This window comes from Melanerpes formicivorus, unplaced genomic scaffold (assembly GCF_026170545.1).
Source record: "Melanerpes formicivorus ecotype bairdi unplaced genomic scaffold, bMelFor1.0.p_v2 SCAF_11, whole genome shotgun sequence".
Classification (NCBI taxonomy): Eukaryota; Metazoa; Chordata; class Aves; order Piciformes; family Picidae; genus Melanerpes; species Melanerpes formicivorus.
This window is the reverse complement of record NW_027142363.1, coordinates 16,642,503-16,654,788: the sequence shown is the minus strand read 5'-3', so window position 1 is coordinate 16,654,788 and position 12,286 is coordinate 16,642,503. Positions and strand designations below refer to the sequence as shown.

General features: G+C 47.9%; 1 protein-coding gene across 2 annotated transcripts in view; it reads right to left on the bottom strand.

Annotated features, from left to right (window-relative positions):
- Positions 1-1,081: 1,081 nt before the first annotated feature.
- The window catches only part of PTGFRN (prostaglandin F2 receptor inhibitor), an 86,378-nt gene continuing 75,173 nt past the window's right edge, over positions 1,082-12,286 (bottom strand). For both annotated transcript variants that reach the window (XM_068144689.1, XM_068144688.1), the window contains exons 8-9: positions 7,769-8,074; positions 1,082-4,586 (exon numbers count right to left, since the gene is read on the bottom strand). In XM_068144689.1, coding sequence (XP_068000790.1) covers positions 4,420-4,586; positions 7,769-8,074 — 473 coding nt within the window. In that variant the 3' untranslated portion in view covers positions 1,082-4,419. The remainder of the gene's footprint in view (positions 4,587-7,768; positions 8,075-12,286) is intronic.

The window sequence follows — 12,286 nt, the reverse complement described above, 5'->3', positions numbered from 1 at the left end:
CAGGGAAAGCAGAACAGCTTGTCTTCGTGGCACCCCTTCTGAGAGACCTGGAAATCCACAGAGCCTGGCTTCCTCAATAACACAGGCATTCCCCTGGAGCTCTCAGTATCAATCATCTGCTGGATACAGTCTAATGCTGTTTTCCTCAGTAATGGAAAGAGATCACGGGCAAAGGGCTGACAGAAGGCTGTGTGCTGTATTTAAGGTTTCTTTACCTTGCACAGGAATGGACAGTGGCTTTTTCTCCAGTTGGCAGGTCCCACAGCTTCGATGAGTGGCTTTCTTGTAAGACCATCTGCCCCAACACCTGTGGTGCAGACCTTAGTCCCCTGTAATCACAGGAATGTAGAAGCCCCCAGAAAAGGCCAAAGCCATGTTTCCTTGGAAGATTTGCATGACTGAGACTCACCTTCACATGACAGAGGAGGCAGGTTTCCCCAGGCATCATAGAATCAACAAGGTTGGGAAAGACCTTTGAGATCATCAAGTCCAATCTATCACCCAACACCTCATGACTAACTAAACCATGGCACCAAGTGCCACGTCCAATCCCCTCTTGAACACCTCCAGGGATGGTGACTCCACCACCTCCCTGGGCAGCACATTCCAATGGCCAATCTCTCTTGCTGGGAAGAAATTCTTCCTAACATCCAGCCTGAATCTCCCCTGGTGCAGCTTGAGACTGTGTCCTCTTGTTCTGGTGCTGGTTGCCTGGGAGAAGAGACCAACCCCCACCTGGCTACAACCTCCTTTCAGGTAGTTGTAGAGAGCAAGAAGGTCTCCCCTGAGCCTCCTTTCCTCCAGGATATGCAGCCCCAGCTCCCTCAGCCTCTCCTCATAGGGCTGTGCTCCAAACCCCTCACCAGTTAATTGTCTTTTTCCCCAGTTCAGCAGACAGAAGCAGGCAGCTATTATTAACATACTGTAACAGAGAGCTCATGCTTGTTTTACAGGGCAAGCAGCGCTGGAAACAGCACCGTAAGCTTCACATTTGCTATCCTTCCTTCAACAGTAGTGTCTGCATACAAGGAAAGTCCTGCCCAGAACCACTCAGAGCCCCAGAGCCACAGCACAACCATAATCAAAAAGGCTCTCTCTTTATTTTAAACATAAAAAGAAACATTTTACACAGCACTGTTGGAACTACTCAGTACCTGCATTCCAGGATCGTGCCAAACACGTTATTTTATAACTCTGAAATTAAAACCAAACAAAGAGAAGTAGCTTGGCCTTCTGCTACATGATGTTCAAGCTTGTCCTGGATCAAAATTCTAAGTGCCTGGAGGAATTCACGAGCTTCACCAGGAGATGTTGCAATGTGAACAGAGGAAGATCAATGTGAGCCCTTAGGATACTTTGACAATACCACAGGTTGCAGCAGGGAGGTTATGGATGCTTGCAATGCATCTTAGGCAGCTTACTCTTCTGATACTCTGCAGGTTTAATACACAACCAGATGCACACACACCTCCACTCACACAAACCCTGCTCACACAGGAAATAAAAACATGGAAAGTGACTTCTTTTTTTCTCATCAGAGATACAATTCCCACTCTATTTTGTTAAAAAAGGGGACAATACAAAATTGGCACAAGTAGAAGGAATTGGGGGGCAGGGGGGTAAGTCTAGCCCCTCAGTTTCTATCCTTCCAACTACAGCAAAGACAGGGTGGAAGAAGATGCAGCATTGCCTTCCGAGGGGCTGGCAGCAGCACGAGTCAGAAGTGATCAAGCATCAACTTGCTTCACTTGGAATGACAAAAGTGGTTTGTCTGGGGCTATGGAGGAAGGTCAGCATTAGCTAAGGACATGGGGACCTTTCTCTAGAGGAGCAGGGAGCCCTGACCAAAATAACCCTGAGATTTTTCCAGCAGGGAGAAAATGTGCTATTATCGTGTGCTTGGGAAGAGCTGGCGGTTCCCTGCTCATTCATTCCCTAATTATTGCATTTCAGTCATGATCCTCTCCACCTAAAACTTAACTAAGAGCACCTAAACAAGGAGGCAGCCTGCAAGGACAGAAAGTTACTGATGCTGTGCTTCCAGCCTCATCCCCACTACGCCCCCTCCCAAGACGCCCCAATGCCACAGGCCTTCCATGAAGAAAGCAAACATTAATGCAGGAAAAAAGGCTGCTAGACCAGCATCCCAAACATCAGCACGTTGTTTCATAACATTCAAGGAAAAAGCAAGATTTCCCTATGGCAGATAGACAGGAGAGGAAGAAAAATCCTTGCTGGCAGAGTAGTATCTCAGCGAATCCTTCCCTCACCTTCCTTCCTTTGGAAAGCGTCACTACAGATCTCTCAGCTTTCACAGCAAAAGCTGGAGACTGCTTCTGCCCTCATCCTCCACAGAGATGGACACATCTGTCTGCAACTAGGCCTTCTGAGAGCTCTTCCAGAAAAGATGACACCAGGCCAAAAAGAAAAGTTGCTGTGAACGCTCAGGCCATGAGGCTTACAGGTTTGGGGTGTCCCAGTTTTGGAATACCACACAAAATGTCTTAAAGACTCAATGCATCACAAGCCCCAGCTGTAAATCAAGTCTGTTTTGAAGACATCCAGCATTCAGCTGCCAAAAGCCAGTGGCCACCTCTGTGCATACAGATGTATGTGTGTGCCACCTCCTGCACGCTCACACGTGGGAAGTGGAACAGCCTAAGCCCTCACATCGGCCTCAGAACAATGCAGAACTGGGGCAGAAGGGAAACACACAAAGAAAACTCCCTGCAGCCCCCCCCAATTTTGGAATAGCAACAGTGGTGACTGCAAACTTGCACAAACACTACAGCAAGACAAAGCCTTTGCAGCAGAGATACTGGACCTGCCGCGCCCCTGGGACGCGCAGCGAGGTGAGCTGTTAGTGAGGCAGGCTGTCCAGTACATAACTCATGTCTAGACTAACCAGCACATCACAGCCACCACCTTCCAGGGGTGCTCTCATCTAACATAATTTATTCTCTAAAAACTCTAGAAAAGACTGAGCTCTGGCCTCAGCTCTCCATTTGTCACCCTTCTTGATGAGAGCCAAACCAAGGCTGTGACATCAGATTGTGGTACAGTCCTCCTTCCTTCCCTGCATATACACAGTATCTTTATCCTGACTTTTATTGCTTAAAACACCAGCTGTGCTTGGAAGACAGAACTGCCTGAAACAGAAGCTGCTCCCAGCTCAGGAGCCAGGTCAGTGTGTGGAAGACAAAAGCACAGCCTCTGTACTACAGCACCTAGGAACAGTTCTCAAACCCATGAGGGAAGTCCTGCTGCAGGCCCACGCACAAGACCAGGAGCACTGGAATCTGAAGGATTCTTGCTGCCCTCTTGGGCTTGACCTTACAAGCTGCACTTCAGCTGCTGCAGATCTGACTCTGTTCACAGGTTCAAGAGTTATCACTGAGTGACTGGCAGAAGCAGCATCAGTATCTGGTTTGTGCATCTAGTAATACATAATTTACTATGCTTCTCTAAACATGATCAGTTGGCCAACTGCAGACAAAGATCCAGCTCTTCTTTTCTTTTTTCACCATAATCAGTGGGGCAAGGCCTTCTACCTCTCTGCCAAGGCCAGCAGAGAGCTGGGCTTCACTCCTGGACATCATGTGCCCCCCCTGCCACAAACAGAACAGGGTCTTGGGCACAACATGAGCAGCTGTAGTGAGGCAATAAGATGGAAGGGTGGGAAAGAAAGTGGCTGTAAGAGGACATCCAACAAATGCTTGTCTGAGGATTGACTCTTCTGGGTTGCCAAGGTAGCCCCTATACACCACAGCTGAGAGCTCTGAGCACTGAAAATAAAGAAGAAGTTTAAAGTGTCTCAGACCTCTAGGCAAGTTATGTTTTGGGGTTAATTGCAAACCTTTTGAAGGCCAGAGAAGAGAAGGCATGCTGACAATGATGAACCAATTCTTTGCTGGACCAGCCTCATGAGGCACCAGCAGAGAAGCCTTCTCTAGCCTTCAACCTAACACAGAAGTCTGTCAAATGCCAAGGCAGAGAAAGGGAACAGGGATGTTGTGATGGAGTGGAGGCAAAAAGTAGACTGGTTAATAAAACTGAAGCCTAACACTTCTACTAGCCCCTTTCCCAGCCAACACCCTGCCCATCAGGCTTTCTTGTGGGGACATCCCCAAAAAACCAACACCAAAAAACCCCAAAACAATCTTGGTGAATTTTGTCACAGGGCCCTGTTGAAGGAAGGGCACAATTCCTACGCAGAAGGTGCTGCTGGAAAAGGAGTCACTAAATCTGGCCTGAGTGCTCTCAGGCCATGAAGTGTAACAAGGAGAAGCTTGAGGTCCAGGTTGAAATCAGAGAGGAAACGCACTGTCTTGTCTGGTCCTGTGAGCAAGTGTCTCAGCATAATCCAAGAGCCCCCAGGCTGAGTCTCTTCCCAGATGCAAGCATGTCTGGCTCCCACACTCAGTCCATCTCCATCGACATCAGCCGGCGACGCTCCCGTCTTGTTTCCTGCACTTCCTTCTTGCAGCACCAGCGGGAGCTGCAGTAGCCGATGAGGCAGGATAGGAGTCCAATGACAGTGGCCAGACCGATGCCAATCAACAGGGGATACTTGAAAGCATTCAAAACTGAAAGAGGAAAGCAAAGTTGTTATTATATCATTGAGAAATTCCCAACTGACAAAGGAAGACAATCCCAGGTTATTCACAGTAAGGATGACAGAAGGAAATGACACTGTTTCTCCTTCCTTTCTGTCTTTTGAGGTTTGGACCATTGGTCTCTTACTGGACTCACTCACCTCCTCACTCTAATTCCTCCTCTACTATTTCAAAGCCTCAGGGAGGCTGGAAGCACTAGAGGAGTCTTCACAGTATCACAGTATCACCAAGGTTGGAAGAGACCGCAAAGATCATCAAGTCCAACCTGTCACCACAGACCTCATGACTAAACCATGGCACCAAGTGCCACATCCAATCCCTCTTGAACACCTCCAGGGATGGGGACTCCACCACCTCCCTGGGCAGCACATTCCAATGGCTAACAACTCTCTCTGGCAAGAACTTTCTCCTCACCTCCAGCCTAAACCTCCCCTGGCGCAGCTGGAGACTGTGTCCTCTTGTTCTGGTGCTGGTTGCCTGGGAGAAGAGACCAACCCCCACCTGGCTACAACCTCCCTTCAGGGAGTTGGAGAGAGCAATGAGGTCACCCCTGAGCCTCCTCCTCTCCTGGCTAAACAATCCCAGCTCCCTCAGTCTCTCCTCATAGGGCTGTGTTCCAAACCCCTCACCAACTTCGTTGCCCTTCTCTGGACACCTTCCAGCATCTCAACATCTTTCCTAAACTGAGGGCCCCAGAACTGGACACAGTACTCAAGGTGTGGCCTAAACAATGCAGAGTACAGGGGCACAATGACTTCCCTGCTCCTCCTGGCCACACTATTCTTGATGCAGGCCAGGATGCCGTTGGCCTTCTTGGCTGTCTGGGCACACTGCTGGCTCATGTTTAGGCAGCTCTCAATCAGCAACCCCAGGTCCCTTTCTGTTTGGCAGCTCTCCAGCCACTCCGACCCCAGCCTGAAGTGACCCCAGTCTTGGAGTGAGACAGCAAAGTACAGCTAGTTCCAAGGGGATATATCCTGTTACCTGTTCCTCCAAACAAAAGCCTTGCAAATTTTCCCCATCAGAGGATGACTGCGGCTGCACTCTTCATAATATGTTTCCAAATGGCAATGAGTAGACTCCTTTACACTTGGCTTGATTAGAACTACTTGTACAATATATTCACTGCCACTCAGCAGCCCAGTCTAATCAACCTCCAAAGTTGGTACCTAAACAAGAAACTTGATTTGCAAGCGTGCATTGCTCAGTTAAAATGCAGGGCCAAGAAGTGTAAGGAGTTTAGAAAGCACAGATATGAAAGCTGGTTTTGTACAGCATGGAGAACAAAAGCTTCTGATTGCTTTTGAGTTCATGGAACTTTCCAATATGACCTTTCCTGGAAACAGTGAGAAGAAAACAACTTGGTCAAAACCCCTCCAGCATTCAGTTTCCTGAACGCAGCACCTAGCGTGCAGCTTGCTCCTCATAACGTCAAGCAACACTTGCAGCTCGGGCTGGAAGGCAGACAAGGCATGAAGCACAGGGAGCAGCACGTCTTGTGGTTAGGAGAAGCAGGAAGGAATTACAGTTCTGACTTTCTGCTCTCTGCTGCTAACCACAATGCAACTCTAATTCAGCACACTCCATCTGCAAACCAAGGCTTCCTCCTGCAGGCAGCAGAAGGGTTAACGCTTGGAGGGAACAGCTATGCCTTGATTGAAAGATGCCCCAGCTACAACAAACACCAAGAGCTGATCAGGAAAGTAACCAGTCCAGCCTTATAGCTGTGATCTGTTCAGGACTTCTGTGGGGGTTTTGGGCTATGTCTTTAAAATTTAGTTACAGATTTTGAACAGAGAAGTAAAGAAATATAAATCAATCACTCTTGGGTGTAAAAAGGAAAACAAAAGATGATTCTAAACAAATTAATTGGGTAAATGTCTGGAATAAGAGGAGCTGTACCAGAACAATTCTGCCCTTTTCTCTTCTGATCTCTGGCTGGCTTGCTTCCATCATGAGAGATAACCTGCTTATCAGCTGGCCTTGGCTAAGTCTAACTTCTCTGCTCCTCTCTCTCATCCCCTTTGTAGAGGGGTGTAGGGGAGGTAGGGTGGGGAGAAGCAGGGAGCTTTCCCTGGTCTTTTTGACCAGGGAGGGGTTTGTGTTGTTTGCTAATTGTAAGTATCTGTAAACATTGTATCTCCTGTCTATTTTGTACATATTCAGTGCATTCCATTGTAGAGTGTAGATTGTGCTTGTAAATACAGCTCCATTTGCTTCTAACTGAGCTGGTCTGTTCTTGGTAATGTTGGGAGGAGGAACTTCAACCCACCACAACTTCCCAGTCTGTGGAATCTGAAGTTACAAACCATAAGAAAAAAAAAATGTAACAAAATCTAATGAAATTATCACAGGCACCTTCAAAAATAGTCATGGGGAATATCTGTCACAGAAAGATGTAAAAAGGTGTTTAAAAGAAACCTAAAAACTTAATACTTCGAATAGAATACAATTAACCAGGTTGGAAAAGACCTCTGAGATCCTTGACTCCAACCTATCACCCAACACCATCTAATCAACTAAACCATGGCACCAAGTGCCTCATCCAGGCTCTTCCTAAACATCTCCAGTGATGGGGACTCCACCACCTCCCTGGGCAGCACATTCCAATGGCCAATCTCTCTTGCTGGGAAGAACTTCTTCCTAACAGCCAGCCTAAAAATCCCCTGGTGCAGCTTGAGACTCTGTCTTCTTCTTTGGTGCTGGTTGCCTGGGAGAAGAGACCAACCCCCACCTGGCTACAACCTTCCTTCAGGGAGTTGTGGAGAGCAAGGTCTCCCCTGAGCTTCCTCTTCTCCAGCCTAAGCAACCCCAGCTCCCTCAGCCTCTTCTCATAGGACTGTGCTCCAGACCCCTCCCCAGCTTTGTTGCCCTTCTCTGGTCACCTTCCAGCAGCTCAACATCCTTCCTAAAGTGAGGGGCCCAGAACTGGACACAGGACTCAAGGTGTGGCCTAACAGTGCTGAGTACAGGGCACAATGACTTCCCTGCTCCTGCTGGCCACACTATTTCTGATGCAGGCCAGGATGCCATTGGCCTTCTTGGCCGCCTGGGCACACTGCTGGCTCCTGTTCAGCCTCTTGTCAACCAGTCCCCCCAGGTCCCTTTCTGCCTGGCTGCTCTCCAGCCACTCTCACCATGAAATCTCTTACCATCCATTTTCACAGACACAAAGATGGGTTTGGCTTTGATGTCAGGCTCCTGCTGCCATACTCCAGTGGCAGATCTCACCCAGGGGGTCACTACACAGTAGTGGTTCCCAAAGTCTTGGTCCTCGCAGCCGTGCAGGCGGAGGCGGAACTCCAGTGGGCTGATTCTCTCCAGGCTGAGATCGCTGCTCCCGTTCCTGCGGCTCTGGGTCACGATCCCTCTGCGATCCAGCGAGGCCAGCAGGATGGGCTCTCTGTCCAATGCAAAGGAGTGCACAGCAAACCAGGAGACATCAAAGGACATATCATCTGCATTTGTGGACAAAGAAGAATTTAGACACGTTGATGAGCTCTGCAAAGTATTCACAGTGCCAATTCTCAGCAGGAAGGTTTACCTGCAAGCAGTACAGCCAACACTTGGTCTGACAGCAGAAGGGAAAAAACAACAGAAAGAAAAAGGAGTAAGAGTGCCCTGAACATGTCTTTTCTAGGAGGATTCAAGCAGTGAACTGCAATGAACTCAGCCTGCAAGCAGTGCTCCTGCACTAGCAGCAGAGTGAGGGGAGATTCCTTGCCTCTCTGCTTGTTATCCAAAACTTTGGTTTTTAATCTCTAAGTTCTAACCATGCTGGCCCAGTGTTATAAGAACTTCTGTAACTATGCTGAATCCACAAGGAAAAGCCAGTGGAAGTGCTAGCACAGAGTGACTTGCAACCACTGTCTTCATATGTAATCTACAACAACCACAAAGTCAGAATACTTTGATGATCCTGAAGGTCCCCTCCTTATACTTACACAGCCTAAATGAATACTGAGATTCTACACAAAGCACCAAAAATTGACTGAAAAATACAAAGTATTCAGGAGCAAAGCCTGACCTTGATGTTTTTGTGTGGTTTTCTTATGGGAGGACTGGTTGATAGCAGGCTGAACATGAGCCAGGCACATGCCCAGGTGGCCAAGAAGGCCAGTGGCATCCTGGCCTGCATCAGGAATAGTGTGGCCAGCAGGAGCAGGGAGGTCATTGTGCCCTGTGCTCAGCACTGCTTAGGCCACACCTTGAGTCCTGTGTCCAGTTCTAGGCCCCTCAGTTTAGGAAAGATGTTGAGATGCTGGAAGGTGTCCAGAGAAGGGCAACAAAGCTGGGGAGGGGTCTGGAGCACAGCCCTGTGAGGAGAGGCTGAAGGACTTGGATTGCTTAGCCTGGAGAAGAGGAGGCTCAGGGGAGACCTTCTTGCTCTCTACAACTACCTGAAGGGAGGTTGTAGCCAGGTGGGGGTTGGTCTCTTCTCCCAGGTAACCAGCACTAGAACAAGAGGACACAGTCTCAAGCTGTGCTAGGGGAGGTTTAGGCTGGAGGTGAGGAAGAAGTTCTTTCCAGAGATTGGCCCTTGGAATGCGCTGCCCAGGGAGGTGGTGGAGTCCCTATCACTGGAGGAGTTTAGGAAGAGCCTGGATGAGGCACTTGGTGCCATGCTTTAGTTGATCAGATGGTGTTGGATGATAGGTTGGACTCAATGATCTCAAAGGTCTTTTCCAACCTGGTTAATTCTATTCTATTGTATTTAGTTTGGGTTTGTTTTGGTTTTTTTCCCCAGCTTTGCAGATTTCCTGTCACACATCATCAAGCATCATGCCTTGTACAAGTTTTACCACCCAAGGAGGCAGTCTATAAAATGCATTTGCAACACCTTCCATATTTAGTGTCACTGCCAGGTAGTCAGTGTTCATCAGTACATCCAGCTCGTTCTACATTCATGCAAGATTCTATTGATCCCATTAGCAGATCTCAGCCTTAACCCTATTAGGCTGATGTAGCTGAGCACCTACTTTAAAAATCATTGCTATTCTTTGCTAGCACAAGCCATGCAACACCTGCCACAGAGTCTGAAACCTGGCATGACCTAGTGCATAGAGACAGGATAGGCTCCTCACTTGTGTCATCAGCAGGACTTCTCTCCTGGCACACTAGCAAACTGAGGAGACCAAAATGGAAACAGGTTTCTGGTTTTGTGCTAAGATTTTGGTGCTAGTAGAATGTGCTTCACCTTTTCATACCTAAGGCAGTCCCAGTGATTATGGCAATGTATAGAGCCTGAATTTCCTAGCATTGAGATCTCTGAAAAATACAGGATTAGCAGCCTGAAATTTAAAGCTCCCTTTTAGTCTAATTGAGTTCTTGTCTCTAAACTTCCACATCTGACCTCCAGACTAATGGAAAAATTAAAGCCCTAAACCTGCTGCTATACTCATATTCTTTGCAGATGTAAGTGAAGATAGTTTTTAAGCCTCTATCAGGCAAACTAACACTTTGGAGAAGAAGGGAACTCTAAAGCAATGTTTTTAAGTAAAGTGACATGAAGGAACATCCTTAGGTCTGCTATTTCAAACACAGCATCAGCTGGGCAGGTAGAATACTCCTCCTTACCTCACACAAAATTATACCCCAAACAGTGGGTGGTTTTAATTCCCTTGTAAGGTGCACTGCTTTTTACACACTTCAATTACAAAACAAAGATGAGAATGCAGCTGCTGTTTTTGGAGACACTGGCTGACCAAACTCTTTTGGGACACCACAGAGTTTCCTGCCTGCTACGGCCAGGTGCTCTGCGTGACAGTATAGAATCTCAAGAGAGTACCTGGCCTGATCTGCAGGCCTACAGCAGAAGGAACTCTCCCAGTCCTACATGGGGGTCAGCATAGGTCATATGGACCAGTAGCCCCCATAACAATCACTCTTGCCTATCACACTACAGGAGTTGATCTGTTAGAGTGCAGGAGAGCTCTGCAGAGGGACCTCGACAGGCTGGACAGATGGGCAGAGGCCAAGGGCAGGAGATTGAACACATTAAGTGCCAGGTTCTACACATTGGCCACAACAACCCCAGGCAGTGCTCCAGGCTGGGGTCAGAGTGGCTGGAGAGCAGCCAGGCAGAAAGGGACCCAGGGGTACTGGTTGACAGCCAGCTGAACATGAGCCAGCAGTGTGCCCAGGTGGCCAAGAAGGCCAATGGCATCCTGGCCTGCATCAGGAGTAGTGTGGCCAGCAGGAGCAGGGAAGTCATTGTGCCCTGTGCTCAGCGTTGGTTAGGCCACACCTTGAGTCCTGTGTCCAGTTCTGGGACCCTCACTTTAGGAAAGATGTTGAGTTGCTGGAAGGTGTCCAGAGAAGGGCAACAAAGGCGGGGAGGGGTCTGGAGCACAGCCCTGTGAGGAGAGGCTGAGGGAGCTGGGGTTGTTTAACCTGGAGAAGAGAAGGCTCAGGGGAGACCTTCTTGCTGTCTGCAACTACCTGAAGGGAGGTTGTATCCAGGTGGGGGTTGGTCTCTTCTCCCAGGCAACCAGCACCAGAACAAGAGGACACAGTCTCAAGGTGCACCAAGGGAGGTTTAGGCTGGAGGAGAGAAAGAAGTTCTTCATAGAGAGAGTGATTGGCCATTGGAATATGCTGCCCAGGGAGGTGGTGGAGTCCCCATCACTGGAGGAGTTTAGGAAGAGCCTGGATGAGGCACTTGGTGCCATGGTTTAGTTGATTAGATGGTGCTGGGTGATAGGTTGGACTTGATGATCTCAAAGGTCTTTTCCAACCTGGTCAATTCTATTCTATTAATACCAGTCCTAGTTACCTGTCATAGCACACTGAGTGCCCTTGAAAGCAGTGTTAATAGAAGTTACCATAAACACGTTCAGTTAACAGGACCAGAGTTTAACCTCTGCTTTGTGTACTCATCCAACTGGCTGTGGGAAATGGGGCCTCTACTTTGTTTCTGTAAACTACTCCTCCTCTTTGCTGCCTGTTTATGCCAAATATGGTAACAGCACCAGTCCACAGGCAGTCACATTGGAAGCAACCAATTCCTTCCAAACAGGATAAAGGCTGCCATTAGCTCCTGTGTTTCCAAGTACCATAGCAGCATATGGACACTTTCCAGGCTAAGTTCAACTGTGCTGAACACACCGTTGCTCTTGCCAAAAATATAGTTAAACAATAGATATAAGCAGATATATATAATAGACACAAAACCTCAGTAACATTCCAGTCTTCAGAGTCCCAGCCAATTTGCTACCTTTCAAGAATTCCTTCTTTCAGTATCAGTTAACTTGAGGTTCCCTTCCCTCCACATACCAAGATGAGCACAGGCACTTGCTGTCATTTTGAAACAGCTGAATCTATCTTCAGTAATTACAACATGGGACAACAGTATTATGCCAACATGTTTTACTAGTCTGCATGCACAGCATACAATTAGTGACTCACTACAGAGGGAGGATTTGGCTCTCACTACTCTTTGTCGCTACCCTCCTTGAAACAATGCAGCAAAGTCATCTCATTCATGCCTATATATCTCTGGTTGTCATGCAATAAAAACACAGAAAAATTTAGCAAAGCCAGGGCATAAATCAGGTGCTCTCTAAAGGTCAGTGAACATGTCTAGCAGCTCCCAAGTGCTAATAAATATGTAGTTTTACTGACACAGAACAGGTCACACTTTAGACTTCCCAAAAGCATCTGTACAATTC